The following is an 18,007-nucleotide window of genomic DNA, read 5'->3' as shown; positions in this document are numbered from 1 at the left end:
GTGAGACGATCCCTTTAAAGTTAGTAAGTGCCACCGAGGTCCCAGCTGGTGTTTGGACCACTAGAACTATTCAGCTGACAGCTAGGTGGCTGGCCTAAAGGGGTTATCTGATGATTAATGTAAAACAGTAAAAATCAGGTAGTACATGACAATCTCTTTTTCACAAAGCTAGAACATTCATTGCTCTAAATGGCAGCTCCGGAGGGTGTCCTTTCTCAGGGGGCAAGTCCTTTTTGCTGCAGCCCTCTCCCTATCACAGTGCGGGGGGGTCCTTTTTGCTGCAGCCCTCTCCCTATCACAGCTTGGGGGGGGGGGGGGTCCTTTCCGCTGCAGCCCTCTCCGTGTAACTTTCACAGCTTCTAACAGAAGATACAGCTGGTGGAAGCTGAAGGATGGAACTGAGCATGTGCGACCACTTCAGCAAGATGGACAGAGAGCTGAGGAAGAGGTGGTGCTATTCAGATTATTGAATAACTCCGTAGCTATACTAAATTTTTAATTACATGCAAGATATGAACATGAGATTCCTTAGTGGTTGATACCATGGCTAACCTAAAAGACGATGAGAAAACTGCAAGCTTTCGGGACGACTCCGGCCTCTTCCTCAGAACCTGAAGGCTCACATGTTTCTTTTCTGTTTTCGGTCAGCCACTAAATAAATATGTGAGTCTTCAGATACCGTGTTATAACATGCCTGGGGAAGAGAGCGGAGTCATCCAGAAAACTTCCAATAAAATGTATCAGCCAGGGACGTAGCTATAGGGGAAGCGGCTGCTTTGGGGGCCCGAGCTCAGAAGGGGCCCACCTAGGAGGAGGACGACTAAAGAGTTTATTGTCAGGACCCCCTAAATGGTATTATACAAGGACATACAGTGTAAGGCTACATGCACACGACCGTGTCTTTGCTGTCTGCAAATTTCAGATCCACAAAGAACGGATGTCGAAATTTGCAGAACAGATCGTGCCACTCATTATGGAAATGCCTATTCTTGCCGCCCAAACGGACATGTTCTATTTTTATTTCGGGGCCAATGAATGAAGCAACGGATGCGGACAGCGGATGCGGAGTACTGTCTGCATCTTGTGCGGCCCCACTGAACTGAATGGGGCCTATATGTGTAGGAAACGGACGGAGCGGCTGCTGGGCCTCGTCTGAGAGAGCGATCTTCATTAGTCGCAGGACTGGGGGTTGCACAGGAGTGGGGGTGGGGGGCTCGTTCAAAAATTTGCTGTGGGGCCCTGTGATTTCTAGTTACGCCACTGGTATCAGCCGCTACGGAATCAATTTTTTTTATAATCTTCTATTTACTGACGCGGTATAAAAATGTTTTTTACGCTAATTACATGAAGTTACAAAAGTGTTTAGATTCACGTGCTAGTATGACGCGTAGATAATTTTTTTTTGTGTGAAAACCCCTTTAGGCTACATGCACACGACCGTGTGCCCCCCATGGCCGTATTGCGGCCTGTATACAGCGGGTACGCAATACATGGGCACCGGACGTGTGCATTCCGCATCACGGATTGCGGACCCATTCACTTAAATGAGTCCGCAATCACGGAGATGCGGAACGGAGGCACGGATCGGAACCCCACGGAAGCACTACGGAGTTCTTCTTCCGTAGTGTTTCCGCCCGTGCCTCCACACTGCAAAAAAGTTGCGCATGCACTACTTTTTTTTGCGGTGCGGAACCGTCGGATGCGGATCGCAGACCCCATTCTGTATAGACCATTGCGGTCTGTACCCGTGCATGGCGGATCGCAATTTGCGGTCCACAGCACGGGCACAGAGCTCTTATGTTCATGCGCATGTAGCCTTAAGCTGAGCTTGTCAAATATCACTACTTGGCGTCTTCTTTTCACTGCAGGAGCATTTGGATATTTTGAAGTCACCCATGACATCACCCAGTACACGAAGGCCAAAGTGTTTGAGCGCATTGGGAAGAAAACGGATATCGCTATCAGGTTTTCTACTGTAGGTAAGAAGATCTTAATGTTAAAGGGCATCTGTCAGCAGTTTTGTACCTATGACACTGGCTGAACGGTTACATGTGCACTTGGCAGCTGAAGGCATCTGTGTTGGTCCCATGTTCATATGTGCCCGCATTGCTGAGAAAAATGATGTTTTATTATATGCAAATGAGCCTCTAGGAGCAACGGGGGCGTTACCATTACACCTAGAGGCTCTGCTCTCTCTGCAACTGCTGCACCTTTGCATTTTGATTGACAGGACCAGGCAGGAATGATCACGTTTACACTGCCTGACCCTGTCAATCAAAGTACAGGGGGTGTGGCAGTTGCAGAGCGAAAAAGAGACTTTAGGAGTAAAGGCAACGCCCCCATTGCTCCCAGAGGCTCATTTGCATATATCAAAACATAATTATTCTCAGCTATTTATGCGCATATGATGCCTTCAGCTGCCAAGTGCACATGTAACAGGTCGGCCAGTGTCATAGGTACAAACCTTGCTCTTCCTGCTTCCTCTGCCAGCCCCTCGCTCTCCTTCTTGATTGACAGGGCCAGGTCGATAGATGGTCAGCTGACCTAGCCCCGTCAGTCAAGAAAAGGAAGCAGTAGGAGCAAGTGGTTTGGTCCCGCCCACAGTGCACTTAGCTGCTAATTTGCACGTGGATGAAAAGTACTTTTTCTCCAGAATGAAGCAACCGATCTGCATAACAAAGGTAATGCTACCAATAAGGAGGACCAACCCTAACAGATACTGCACCTGGTTTCGTAGGGTTGATCCTGCTCACAGGAGCTCTTTAAATGAATAAAGTTACCCTGTGTGAGTTTTTTATTTGTTCATAACACAATGTCCTGTTCTCTTTGCATGCAAAAGCCGGAGAAGCAGGATCCGCCGACACCGTCCGCGACCCACGAGGATTTGCAGTAAAGTTCTACACGGACGAAGGAATTTGGGACCTGGTCGGTAACAACATCCCGATATTCTTTATTCGGGATCCCATTCTGGTAAATTGCCTTCAAGCTCTTGACTCCCATTGCGAAAGTCTTAAAGTCATATGAACTTTTTTTTTCCCCTCGAGTCCAATATCAATTACTATAAATTTTTTGAAACATATAAAAGGATGGCAACAAATATGAAAGAGGGGGGCGGGGCACTTCTTCCTAGACATTGCCATTAAGCTGCAATACCAGGCACAGCCTGTAGCAAGAGTGGCGCCTTCCTTCAAATCTCGTAATACCGGATTCATTGGGTTATGCCTATTGCAGGGCCTGAGCGGGAGGTACCTGAAGAGGGTCATGCCCCACTCCGGCACTAGACATAACCATGGTCGGACTGGCCCACCAGAGTACCAGAGGATCCTCCAGGGGCCCAAGCTCTGACAATAATGGTCCTATATACACAGAGGGGTGGGCCCTCAGAATCACTTCCACTGGTGGGCCTAGCGGGTCACACAACAGCGTCCATCTATTCCATTGTAAAGGCATACTTACCAAGCTGGTAAACTCAAGCGTTTGGGTGGGAACGCCGAAACCTGCCCGGGCCCGCCAGTTCTGGGTGAGGCTTACATAAGTCCCTCCTATTTAAGGCTTGGGGACAGTCCCCACAAATTCGGGACTCTTGTGAACGATGTAACACTGTAATGCAATACAAAGTTGTGGACTCAGTGGTGTACAAGAGAGGGGACCCCATAGCAAAATGACCCCCCTCCATGACGGTATTTGTTTTACCCTGCAAGCCCTTGTCATCGTGACTCTTGCACATCACGTGTACAAATATTCACAAAGTACCAAATGTTATGAAAATATCAACGCTTCAATTAATAAAAGGCGGCACATCTCAGACAATGAAAGGAGGAACCCGCACTATGCAGACGGTGATACACTGTATCCAGGCCACACAAACTATCATTATTGCTATAAGATACATACTAAATAATAATAATCCGCCTAGACGCAGTAAATGGGCCCCCACACCCCTGATGTGTTTAGCTGTGGATTCTTTCAAGGGATAGAAGCCGCAGCGAAACCCGTGTCAGGGCTTGTTAACCGTGGCTACTGTATTATCTGCTGTTTAGGCGACTTTCACCTCTGTGTTTTTGCTGTACGGTTTTCAGATCCGGCAGAAGATTATCCAACCAGCTGCATCCGATCAGAACGGATCCGGTTGTATTATATCAAAAATGAACATGCCGGAATACGGAATATGTCAGCGCTGTATAAATGAGTAAAATGATATAAATAAATCCTTTCACATCTGCCTTGTGCTGTCCGGTTTTGAGATCCGGCAGAGGATCTAAAAAACGGAGGAAAACGCTTCAGTTTTGTCCCCATTCATTGTCAATGGGGACAAAGCTGAACAAACCGGAATGGAGTTCACCAGAATGCGTTGCGTTCCCAATGCCGGACACAAAACCGCTGCAAGCAGCGTTTTTGTGTGCGGAATGGGAAACTGAACATCCAGCACTAACACCACTGTAAGTCAATGGACGCCGGGTTCATTTTTTTCGTGTCCAAAAAACCCCCGGATCTGGAACCATTGACTTACAATGATTTTAGTGCCGGACCTGGCATGTTCAGTTTCCCATGTCGCACACAAAAACATGGAGTCTCAACCAGAACTCCTTACCTCCTTCTGGTAGCAAACAGGACGGGCCCACTTCTGACCAAGAAAGGAGGGGAGAATGGAATGGTGAGTTCCATTCTCTCTAAGTGTAGCTCTGCCATAGTTGCTGCCACCTGCTGGTGAACCAGGCACATTACATGAACAATTATATAACATTATTATAAATGCACAGTGTCTAGGGACCTGGAAATAAATGCATAAGATAACATTATATTAGCAATCACAGATAGAAGCAGGGCGTAGGACTGGTAATGCCACTGTTACACATACAGTACTATTTATTATGTGGTCTTATTACTGAATTGTCTATTTATTCATGCAGTAATAATAGTTTGTTTAGCCTGAATTCAGCTTGGCTAAATAATTGCCATATTTTTATAATATATTTCATTGTATGTATAGAATAGGTCCCTCCTTTATTTCTTTGAGACTAATTGAAGCTTTGATATTTTTCTAACATTTGGTACTTTGTAAATATTTGTATAGGTGATGTGTTTTTGTTATGCTGTTCAGTATGTACATTCTTTAAGTGTTGGTGGCCTATATATATATATACACTGCTCAAAAAAATAAAGGTAACACAAAAATAACACATCCTAGATCTGAATTAATTAAATATTTTTCTGAAATACTTTGTTCTTTACATAGTTGAAGGTGCTGACAACAAAATCACACAAAAATAAAAAATCTCCTCCCAGACCTGGACTAAAGCATCTGCCAACTCCTGGACAGTCTGTGGTGCAACGTGACGTTGGTGGATAAAGCGAGACGTGATGTCCCAGATGTGCTCAATTGGATTCAGGTCTGGGGAACGGACGGGCCAGTCCATAGCATCAATGCCTTCGTCTTGCAGGAACTGCTGACACACTTCAGCCACATGAGGTCTAGCATTGTTTTGCATTAGGAGGAACCCAGGGCCAACCGCACCAGCATATGGTCGCACAAGGGGTCTGAGGATCTCATCTCGGTACCTAATGGCAGTCAGGCTACCTCTGGCGAGCACATGGAGAGCTGTGCGGCCCTCCAAAGAAATGCCACCCCACACCATTACTGACCCAATGCCAAACCGGTCATGCTGGAGGATGTTGCAGGCAGCAGAACGTTCTCCACGGCGTCTCAAGACTCTGTCACGTCTGTCACATGTGCTCAGTGTGAACCTGCTTTCATCTGTGAAGAGCACAGGGCGCCAGTGGCGAATTTGCCAATCTTGGTGTTCTCTGGCAAATGCCAAACGTCCTGCACGGTGTTGGGCTGTAAGCACAACACCCACCTGTGGACGTCGGGCCCTCATATCACCCTCATGGAGTCTGTTTCTGACTGTTTGAGCAGACACATGCACATTTGTGGCCTGCTGGAGGTCATTTTGCAGGGCTCTGGCAGTGCTCCTCCTGTTCCTCCTTGCACAAAGGCGGAGGTAGCGGTCCTGCTGCTGGGTTGTTGCCCTCCTACGGCCTCCTCCACGTCTCCTGATGTACTGGCCTGTCTCCTGGTAGCGCCTCCATGCTCTGGACACTACGCTGACAGACACAGCAAACCTTCTTGCCACAGCTCACATTCATGTGCCATCCTGGATAAGCTGCACTACCTGAGCCACTTGTGTGGGTTGTAGACTCCGTCTCTTGCTACCACTAGAGTGAAAGCACCGCCAGCATTCAAAAGTGACCAAAACATCAGCCAGGAAGCATAGGAACTGAGAAGTTGTCTGTGATCACCACCTGCAGAACCACTCCTTTATTGGGGGTGTCTTGCTAATTGCCTATAATTTCCACCTGTTGTCTATCCCATTTGCACAACAGCATGTGAAATTGATTGTCACTCAGTGTTGCTTCCTAAGTGGACAGTTTGATTTCACAGAAGTGTGATTGACTTGGAGTTACATTGTGTTGTTTAAGTGTTCCCTTTATTTTTTTGAGCAGTGTATATTGTATATAAAGGTCTAGGCCTCCTCTCTTTAAGGGCCCCAAGCATCTGCACGGCCTGCCTCTTGGTATATGTGCCCTTCTGTAGATTGCAAAGGTTGGCACCTGTAGCACTGCATCTGAAATGGAAGCCAATCTTATACTGGAACCATTGCCCAGCGGAGAGTCCTGGCATGACCAATGTCATCAGGTATCCTGGTATAACCTGTACTTATAATCTGTTCTGTGTGCAGTTTCCGTCCTTCATCCACAGCCAGAAAAGGAACCCGCAGACACATCTGAAGGACCCTGATATGGTGTGGGACTTCTGGAGCCTGAGACCGGAGTCACTGCATCAGGTGCGGTATCATATCCGACAAGTGATTGGAATATTGGAAAAGTAATACCAACCATTTACTGAAATAATAGAGGGAGGGGGCACATGAGCAGAGTTTGGATGTTTGATTAAAGGGGTTATCTCGGATTTAAAGGGGTTATCGTATGACTGACTATATTATCATATAGTGCATGACAATCTATTTCTAACAAAGCTAGAACCAGCCCTGCACCTCACATGGATCCAAAGATCTCCCCATTCATTGCTCCAATTGCTCTTCTAGATTTATTTCAAGCTAGCAGCTCAGTGGGAGTCTCCTTTCTGCTGCAGCTCTCAACCTATCACAGCTCAGGGGGTGTGTCTTTTTTGCTCCAGCTCTCTCCCTATCACAGCTCAGGGATTGTGTCTTTTCTGCTGCAGCTCTCTCCCTATCACAGCTCAGGGGGTGTGTCTTTTCTGATGCAGCTCCCTCCCTATCACAGCTCAGGGGGTGTGTCTTTTCTGCTGCAGCTCCCTCCCTATCACAGCTCAGGGGTTGTGTCTATTCTGCTCCAGCTCTCTCCCTATCACAGCTCAGGGGGTGTGTCTTTTCAGATGCAGCTCTCTCCCTATCACAGCTCAGGGGGTGTGTCTTTTCTGATGCAGCTCCCTCCCTATCACAGCTCAGGGGGTGTGTCTTTTCTGCTGCAGCTCCCTCCCTATCACAGCTCAGGGGTTGTGTCTATTCTGCTCCAGCTCTCTCCCTATCACAGCTCAGGGGGTGTGTCTTTTCTGATGCAGCTCCCTCCCTATCACAGCTCAGGGGGTGTGTCTTTTCTGATGCAGCTCCCTCCCTATCACAGCTCAGGGGTTGTGTCTATTCTGCTGCAGCTCTCAACCTATCACAGCTTAGGGGGTGTGTCTTTTCTGCTGCAGCTCTCTCCCTATCACAGCTCAGGGGGGGGGGTGTCTTTTCTGCTGCAGCTCTCTCCCTATCGCAGCTCGGGGGGCTTGTCCTTTCTGCCGCAAATGTGTCCCTTTAAAATCTTACCTGTATAAAAACCTGGATTCAGGCCTGGTCATTAAGGGGTTAATAATAGTTAATTAAATTAGAGATACCTAAAGAAAAAAATGGAGTACTAGATAAGTGATATTAGGGAAGTTTTCAAATAAGTGCTCGTGCACATGACCGTTTGCATTTTGCGGTTTGCAAAACACGGATCCACAAAAAAAAGATGACATCCGTGTTACATCCGTTTTTTTGCTGATCCACTGTAACAATGCCTATCCTTGTCTGCAAAAGGGACAAGAATAGGACATGTTCTATTTTTTTGCACAATGGACTTGCGGACATATGGATACGGAATAAACACGGAGTCATTTCCGTTTTTTTTGCGGCTCCATTGAAATGAATGGACACGGACAAAAAATACGTTCATGTGCGTGAGGGTTGTAAATGTTGGAGGGAGGAGGTAAGTTCCTCATTCAGACCCCGCACCTCTCACCCTGGAGGACTTTGCATGTCCCGCATCATAGGCAGAGCTCATTGATATGTTCAATGCTTCATTTGCCCTACGGTAGCTCTGAAGGAGAATTGCGCCCTTGTCGCCGGATTTTCCACAAATAAAAAATGATTGCAGAGGGTCCGAGCAAGAGGACGTCCTGTCATCAGACGATACTGTCCGGTACTACGAGTATCCATCAGTCTTATAATAGTGTATTTCTCCAGCTAATATTACACCGCCAGGACCGGCACTTGCCACCACATGTATAAGGCTGGCAGAGTGCCACTTGTCACACCCAGCTTCAACATATCATTTACTCCAGAGGCTCGATACCCTGTTAGGCCTCTTTCACACTACAGTATGTCCATTTCAGTGTTTTGCGTTCCGTTTTTCACGGATCCGTTGTCCCGTTTTTGGGTTCCGTTGTGTCTCCGTTTCCGTTCAGTATGTCCGCAAAAACCTTTCAGTATGGTTTCCGTATGGTTCCCGTATACGGTCCGTTTTTCACGGATCAAAAACGGAAGCCACCTGTATTTGTGCTCAGCCAAAGTTTGGCAACAAGAAACACATGGCCACAGTGGGCTGGGCCTAGCATTTGTTAATGACGGATCCGCAAAAAACGGATGACATACGGATGACATACGGATGCCTTCCGTATGCATTCCGTTTTTTTGCGGACCCATTGACTTTAATGGAGCCACGGACCGTGATTTGCGGACAAACATAGGACATGTTCTATCTTTCCACGGCACGGAAATACTGAAATACTGAAACGGAATGCACACGGAGACACTTCAGTATTTTTTGCTGAACCATTGAAATGAATGGTTCAGTATCTGTTCCGTATACTGAACTCAAAAAACGTCCAGTATACTGAACGCAAAATACTGTAGTGTGAAAGAGGCCTTATTGGGTCACCACCCCCTATATCTCTCCAATACATCAGTTATTTTGGTATTAGACTTTGAAAAGGTCACAAATGCACTGAGTGGTATACAGCTCTTATGCAGATCTATCTGTCTCCATGGTAACAGACTACAAACAGACCCTGTGTAGTCTGATCCTGCAGTCACGTGTTATTCCTCTTCCCCCTGACTCTTCTTCTTAGTCACCTACAGGCAGTAGAAGGAGGGAAAGAAGCAATTTACACATGACTGCAGGATCAGACTACACAAGATTTGTTTGTAGTCTGTAACCATGGAGACACATAGGTCATATACAAAACAGATATTTGCAACCTAATCTTCTTTCCTTCTCGTTATTAAGGTGACTTTTTTGTTTAGTGATCGTGGCATTCCCGATGGATACAGGTTTATGAACGGCTACGGATCTCACACCTTCAAACTGGTGAATCCCAAAGGAAATGCCGTGTATTGTAAATTCCATCTTAAGGTAGGTTTCCTGTGTGAGCGATTTAAAGGGCATCTGTCAGCAGTTTTGTACCTATGACACTGGCTGACCTGTTACATGTGCGCTTGGCAGCTGAAGGCGTCTGTGTTGGTCCCATGTTCATATGTGTCCGCATTGCTGAGAAAAATGAAGTTTTAATATATAACATTAAATGAGCCTCTAGGAGCAACGGGGGCGTTACAATTACACCTAGAGGCTCTGCTCTCTCTGCAACTGCTGCCCTCTGCACTTTGATTGACAGGGACAGGCGTGATCATGTTTACACTACCTGGCCCTGTCAATCAAAGTGAAGAGGGCGCGGCAGTTGCAGAGAGAGCAGAGCCTTTAGGTGTAATGGTAACGCCCCCATTGCTCCTAGATGCTAATTTGCATATATTAAAATAAAAAAATTCTCAGCAATGCGGGCACATATGAACATGGGACCAACACAGATGCCCTTTAAAACAGATTTGCAATAGATCAGTTATTCATTTATATACTGGGGTGGCCTCTTTCCTGGGGCACTTTAACCCCATGACAAACAGGTCTCCAAGATGACAGTCCAAAACTCCTGGCACTGACTTGGAATACCATACTTCTGCCCTGGTACAAGACTGGCACCTCTATAGCAGTATTATTTAGGCAATGTACACAACTATTATTACTTTCTGTATGGAGCTGTTACTTGGTCACTGTATGGCGGCATTTAGTGACAAGCGAAGTTTTTGAAAATTAGATTTGGCTGCTTTGCCGAATTTTACCCAAAAATTTGCTTTGTGACGAATTACTTTGTCACAAAGCGCATTTCTTTGTAAGTAGTGGGTGCAATGACAGGGAGCGGCAATTGCGCCACCCCCCCCCAGTCACTGTTCCCCTTAGATGCCGCGCTTACAGCTGATCGCGGCATCTGACAGCAATAATACAGTGTAAAATAAAAAAAATTAAAAATAATAATTCTTACCTCCTCCGTTTGTTCGCGAAGAGCCTGCTGCCGCCATGTTGATTGAAGATCTAGCGCAAAATCTGCTCATGATGACATCATCACGTTGGCCGGCACAGTCAACGCATACAGGATTTTGTGCTAGATTTTCAATCAAGATGGCGCCACTCAGGGAAAATCGATTTGTTACCATGAAGCACGAGGAAATCTGGCTTCGCAGCGAATCTCATTTTCCCTGAAATTCGGATCGAAGTCTACGTCGATTCGCTCGACACTAGCGGTATTATTTGAGCCCTGTATGGTGACATACAGTGTACTCCGGCTTTGTGTGACACTCTACAGTATCATACGGTTGTAGTGCATGGCATTAGTGGCACTGTATAGCACTGATATGTGGGCAACCGTATGGCACTATTACTGGGGCGCCATTTTTGAAATTTTATAATTAAGATGCAGTATTTTATTTCCTGCAGACTGATCAAGGTATCAAGAATCTGACAGTAGAAGAAGCAGACAAGCTGGCGGCCAAAGACCCCGATTACGCAATTCGGGACCTATTCCAAGCCATTGCTAAAAAGGAATTCCCATCGTGGACCTTATACATCCAGGTCATGACATTAGAGCAGGCCGAGATCTGTCCCATCAATCCCTTCGACGTCACCAAGGTAAGGGACGCCAGCGGCTAAAAAAAGTCTGCTCGTTCAGACAGATCTGCCTAGTAAAGCAGTAACATGGGGGCAGGAGAACTAGTACTGCAGCAGATTGGAATGAAGGAGCCAGAAAACGTTGGGTGACAACTTCTGTAAAGGCTGTCATAGCGGTTATGTCGGTTGTCACTCAGCTCCCCGAAAAGTAAGGAAGAAACAGCTGATCAGAAAGCTTTGTATTTTTGACCTATAGATGCCCTATAATGGTTTAGACCGAGACATGGACCTCTGACATGGTGACCAAAACTAGACATGCCCTTTAAGGATCGAATGCATTGTTTCCGAATATGATATTTCTATCAAACTGAAAACTGAATTATAATAATGGTCGATAGTAAGGGGACTTCCACACTTGCGTTTTTCTTTTCCGGCGCTGAGTTCCGTCCTAGGGGCTCAATACCGGAAAAGAACTGATCAGTTTCATCCCCATGCATTCTGAATGGAGAGCAATCCGTTCAGGACGCATCAGGACGTCTTTAGTTCCGTCTTTTTGACTTTCCAGGACGGAGATAATACCGCAGCATGCTATGGTTTTATCGCCGTCCAAAATGCTGGATCCAGCATTAATTTACATTGAAATGTATTAGTGCCGGATCCGGCATAAAAAATAGCGCAATGCCGGATCCGTCCTTCCGCAAGCGCAGACCTTTAAAAATGTTTAAAAAATTATAAACGTATCCGTTTGTCCGTATGACAAACGGACAGACGGATCCGTTCTTGCAATGCATTTGTGAGACGGATCCACATCCGGATCCGTCTACAAATGCTGTCCGTTTGCATGCAGATTGCCTGATTCGGGAGGCAGTTCCGTCTTGCCAGATCACTCTGCCGCAGGTGTGAAAGTAGCCTAATACTGCCATCTACGGTGGTGAGGTTAGAGGCTTGTACACAGTGCGAGGAGCTATGGCTTTATAATAAGATTGTGTAATGCCCACCTGTGTAAACACAGACTGGTCAGACTGGGAACTGGATATCAGCCGTAAGATCAATTCTGAATCCTCCAGATTAGTATGAAGATTCTTAAGGGGGTATTCCCATCTTGGACTATCATGCACAACAAGGCCGGGTCAGCAAAAAACAAACCTAAAATGTCACTATTTTTCTTTTTAATGATTGCATTTTTTCAATTAGACTTTATTCAAAATCAGCCTTTTATTAAAGTTCAGCCGTTTCTGAGATACAAGGGTTAAAAATCAGTCTGTTTCCATTGAATCCCCTCATCTGACGGCTCGTGTGTAGCTCTGACTTCTATACAGTGCCACCACGTAGTACAACAGTATGAAATATTTAAAGGGAACCTGAGATCTGGTATTTGGTGCTGCCCACAGATCAGGTTGCGGTGGTCCAGAAGCCACTCTTAATTCTTTTGAGTAACTTGTAAATCTGCAGAAAATGCATTTTGATTCTTGTTCTTGTCATATGTAAATTACCGTAAGTCAAGGAGGCTGGAAGTCAGGCTTTCGCCACCCACATGTCATCTCTTATTTTGACAAGATCCCGCGCAGGCGCATGCGCAGTGAAGCGCTGAGGCCAGGGGCTGTACAGCATCCCTTTAAATGACTGTGCGCTGTCTATCAGGTTACAACATTCATGATATCCCAAAGCCGGAGAGTCCAGATGTGAATGTGTCCTCCCAGTGTGTCAGTCTTATTGTAATTGGTAATTAGATTCCGCCCTAGTTAGATCTTTCTGATATCGCTGCGTCGTGTGAAGGTTTTGTCTTGTAGGATTTCTGGTTATGAAACCACCAGTCGTTTTCTGCTGTCAGGAACCTGCATGGTATCCAGCCAAATGAAGGATTGATCTTAATCCCTGCGGATTCTCATCTTTCAATGAGCTTAGAATTTCGCCATCAGGTTCCTTTTTCACTTGTGCTTCACCCCTCTGATGGGAACCAGAACTATAGCCTATTGGGTGGTCCCCACAAGAACGTCTCTGGGAGTCGGCACTAAAAAGCCCCCCCCCCCCCTGACTTATTAAACTCGGGCACTTCCTGTGCTATAGACCTCCCCTCGAATGAAGACTTCAAGGGGGCACGGAGGAGATCAGGTCACAGACCAGCCTCACTGGGCACTTCGGGAGGCTGGCCTCTGTTGTGTGTCACTAGCGAGATCTGCCCCGTGGTTGTCCTTAACATAACCTTGCTTCAATACAGTTCACATACCTCCATTGCCCTTCAGGGCTGGATGATGCCATGGGCAATGACGGCAACCGCCTTGGGGTCTCCACCATTTAAAGTCTGGAAATTCAGTGTTGCACCAGGCACAATGCCTTCTAGGGCTAGCTCAGCTGAATGCAACAATGCCTTTCAATGACCCATCCGTTGCTTCATTCTGGGTATTTTTTAATCCATATGCAAATGAGCAGTTAAGTGCACTGAGGGCGGGCCCAAGCCCCTACTTCTCCTCTTCCCTCTGCCAGCCCCTCCCTCTCCTTCTTGATTGACAGTGCTTAACAGGAAGCGTACTATGGCAGGCCTGGCAGCCTTCAGAAGGTCCGAAGCTGCCATAGCAGCCAATCGGCATCCCGTGATTCCGCCACAAAGGTGCCGATTGGAGGACAGAGAGAAGCCCCCCCCCCCCCCCCCGCCTCTGGCTAACCTCCCAGATGCCGTGTGCCTCTAAGGGGTTAAATAACTTTGAACCCAGTAATTTCAGGAGGGTTTAAGCTGGTATTACAGCTCAGAGAGATATGGGGCTATTTCTTACTTATATATAACATGGTAGTTGATACATTTGGGATATGTAAGCCCTGCCCAGGAGCATCCACTTTTGGGGAGGTTTACATATGCCCTAACCATTTTTGCCCCAGGAGGGCCGAATTTGCCCGGGGTCTCCCTGCAAATTCTGAACTGTTGGCAGCTATGCTAATTAAGGAAGAAACAGCCGTCTTGGGCATTGATCCTGTTCCTATGGATAGAAAATTGTGAGATGATCAGATAGGTACAGGGGGCATGGCTAGAATGATATGGAAATGTAGGATTTACCATATTTGTTTTTTTTTGTTACCAAGGTCTGGTGTCATAAGGATTACCCCCTGATCCCCGTGGGTAAGCTGGTGCTCAACAGGAATCCTGAAAATTACTTTGCCCAAGTGGAACAGATTGCATTTGACCCCAGCAACATGCCACCGGGGATTGAGGCCAGCCCGGATAAAATGCTGCAGGTGGGAATATTCACTAAACTAAGCCGTGATTTGCTGCAAATCAGATCAGCTCACTGTAGTACCTGGGCCCCAGTGCAAAATCTGGAACAGGGGCCCCACCACGTGCCATTTAAAATGCTGGTGACTTCTCATGTGGCCTGAAGGGTTTTGGACCCCCCTTAGCCACCAGGGATCGGTGCAACTGCTGCCTCTGCACCCCTGTAGTTTCACACTAGCGGCAAGGAACTCCGGCCGGCTGTTTCGGGGGGGGGGGACAGCCTGTCGGATCCGTGCTTCCGCTAGTGCACGCGTGCCCCCGGACTACCGCTTCACTATAATGGCAGCGGAATAAAAGCACGACCAAGTTCCTTGCCGCTAGTGTGAAAGTAACTACTGTGCCTCGGTGGGAGCAGCCGATCGTATACCATGCCAAAATCTGCTCCAGAGCACACAGGCTTTTATTATGTTATAGTTTATTATACTATGCACTGGGAAGTTCTAGTAAACCCAGACACGTTCCATCCACTTGTCAGGCGACTATTAGAGATGAGCAAAGTTCTTAATTAGATTCGGCTGCTTTGCCGAATTTTACAAAAAAATAAGCTTTGTGACGAATTACTTTGCATTTCTTTGCAACTAGCGGGTGCAATGACGGGGAACGGTGATCGTGCTGCCCCCCCCCCCCCCATCATTAAACCCCTCAGATGCTGCGTTCATCACTGATCGCGGCATCTGAGATTAATATTAAAGGAGTTGCCCAGGCTTTTACTATTGATGACCTGTTCTCATGATATCAGATCCGGCCCCCCCGCTGATCAGCTTTATGAGGAGACGGCATCCACTCTGCGCACGTGCCGCAGCAGACAGCAGCAGCGGACAGGAAGAGAGAAGGCAGACAGCTCGCGCACGCTGCGGACACCGTCTCCTCATACAGCTGATTGGCGGGGGTGCCGGGTGTCGGACTCCCGCCGATCTGATATTGATGATGACCTATCCTGAGTCCTCAATAGTAAAAGCCCGGAGAACCCCTTTAAGGCCTTTTAGGGGTTAATCATTAAAAAAACACCTTATCCATTTGAGCGCCAAGAGGCCGCCGGGGGCCATCTTGCTTGAAGATCCAGCAGGAAGTCTCACGCAGTGCGTGATCACGTCATCACGCTGGCTGGCATGGCGATGTCATACGTCACTGCACATGAGATTTCGCGCTGGATCTTGAAGCAAGATGGCCGCGGCGGCCTCTTCACGCTCAAATGGATAAGGTGAGTATTTTTTTTAAGGCCATTTCAGGAAAAAATGATTCCTTACCACGAAGCATGAGGAAATTTGGCGTATCAACGTTTTCCCTGAAATTCAGATCGAAGTCTACTTCGCTCAACACTAGTGACTATGACGGACAGTGATGCAGCCACTGGATCCAGTATCAGGGCAGATGATAGTAGGAGGTGGTGTTATGTCGCCATCTAGTGGCAAAACATCAAATTTCGTACTAGTTTTTAGTACATATCATTGGCATACAGGCTGAACAGTGTGGTAAGAGGTGCCCCTATTTTGGGAGAATGTTCGGCCACCTCTCAACTGTTTGAAGCCCAATATACTCTGTGTACAATGCTACCGTACCTAGCTGACTTTTAGAATATGTCACTGGCATTATTGGCTGGTAACATTGGGGCGGGCTTTTGGAGACCTAGTGTAATGCAATACCATACGTGTTGCCCCATTGTATCTGGATCCAGCCCTGGCGGCAACTGGCAAGTGTGCATCTATGGCAGCCGTTGGCATCCTGCGCCACTAATACCTTGAATTCTGCACTACCTGGTCTGTAACAATGTCTTGTATCCTCTCACAGGGACGTCTCTTCTCCTACCCAGATACACACAGACATCGCCTTGGAGCTAATTATTTGCATCTACCTGTCAACTGCCCCAGGAAGTTTGCACATGTCTCCAACTATCAGCAGAATGGTCCTATGTGCCTCTTCAGTGCTCCATGTAAGGGGGTTTCTGCCGGGGCTATGGGGGGATCTCAGACAAATATGGTGCACGGTTTTATGTCCAGTTGTGTAGCCATGCGGCGGGTGCAGAGGGAATAATGGTACCCTCACCTTAGGGCATATGCCATAAGTCACCTACATGACATGCCTTGGGATACTATACGTGTATTACACTAGGCCTTAGAGCAGGCATCCTCAAACTGCGGCCCTCCAGCTGTTGCAAAACTACAACTCCCATCATGCCCGAACAGCCTACAGGTATCAGCCTACAGCAGGGCATTGTGGGAGTTGTAGTTTAGCAACAGCTGGAGGGCCGCAGTTTGAGGATGCCTGCCTTAGAGGCTTTATTTTTTATTTTTTATGCACTACTATATTCTGCAGCGCTTTACAGACATTCGCATCAAGCTGACCTGGGATCCCAATGCTACAAGGCACCAGTGCTAACCACTGAGCCACCACGCTGCCCCATAGTCTATGCTTTGAGGCTACTGTGCCCTTACTATCTGATATGCCAGAATCAGATGTGTGCCTGCTGACAAGGGGTTGTCTAAATAGATAAGTAATGGTAATATTTCCCCATAAACTATTCTAACTGCAGTACTAAGTTTGGCCACAAGCAGTGCTGTTAACCTTTTTATAACCAAATCATACATAGGTTTCTCCAATAATTCTCTGCTCGCCACCTAGTGGTAGAAAGGTGTATGGCATGGATCTGTGTCCAGTTGTGTAGCTAGCCGATGCAGAGGGAATAGTAATACCCTCATCTTAGGGATGTGATGGCTAACCTCCGGCACTCCAGCTGTAGTAAAACTACGACTCCCAAGATGAACACTTGCTTGGCTATTCTCAGAACTGCATAGAAATGAATGGAGTATCCTGGGAGTCGTAGTTTCACCACTGCTGGCGTGCCGGAGGTTAGCCATCCCTGCAGGCCATATGCTACATACATGATATGCAACGCCTTGGGGCCACGTACATGTATTACACTAGACTTTAGAAGCTTTATACTACGCTTTGAGGGTACTGCTCCCCTAGCAATCAGATGTTAGGGACATGTCATTGTCAGGGACGTGCCTGCTGACAAGGGTTTGTCCTAATAGATAAGTAATGATAGTGTTTCCCGAAAAAAACATTCTATCTGCAGTACTGTGCTTGGCCACAAGGTGTGCTGTGAAACATTTCCATGACCAAATCTTTCTGAAGCTCATCATAATACTCTGCATGCCACCTAGTGGTAGAAAGGTGTATAGCAGTCATTTCAATTTTCTTCGGTTGTAACCATACATTAGTACCCCATTTCCTTATTACAAGGTAGGCCAGTTACTTGATAACTCGCCTACCTTTTCTATGGCTGTGAAAAGTAACACTCAGTAAATTAGGGCAGGGCTGTTGTTTTTGACTTGTGCTATACATCCTTTTAGTGAAGCTTACGCTGAGACATCCATAGATACAGACCTACAGGGGTAGGATTTGTGATATAGGGCTTAGGGTTTATTTATTCACACAACCGTATTCATCCGATCCGCATTT

The 18,007-nt window shown here is 46.8% G+C and overlaps 1 protein-coding gene across 1 annotated transcript in view; it reads left to right on the top strand.

The window, feature by feature from the left end:
* Positions 1-18,007, top strand: part of LOC120981171 (catalase-like) — a 28,729-nt gene that overhangs the window by 6,733 nt on the left and 3,989 nt on the right. The window contains exons 3-9 of the mRNA XM_040410692.1: positions 1,869-1,979; positions 2,840-2,970; positions 6,741-6,845; positions 9,574-9,699; positions 11,110-11,301; positions 14,356-14,508; positions 16,334-16,475. Coding sequence (XP_040266626.1) covers positions 1,869-1,979; positions 2,840-2,970; positions 6,741-6,845; positions 9,574-9,699; positions 11,110-11,301; positions 14,356-14,508; positions 16,334-16,475 — 960 coding nt within the window. The remainder of the gene's footprint in view (positions 1-1,868; positions 1,980-2,839; positions 2,971-6,740; positions 6,846-9,573; positions 9,700-11,109; positions 11,302-14,355; positions 14,509-16,333; positions 16,476-18,007) is intronic.

Source organism: Bufo bufo, chromosome 10, assembly GCF_905171765.1.
Source record: "Bufo bufo chromosome 10, aBufBuf1.1, whole genome shotgun sequence".
Taxonomy (NCBI): Eukaryota; Metazoa; Chordata; class Amphibia; order Anura; family Bufonidae; genus Bufo; species Bufo bufo.
Note: the sequence above shows the minus strand (reverse complement) of the source record. Positions and strands in the feature narration are given on the sequence as shown.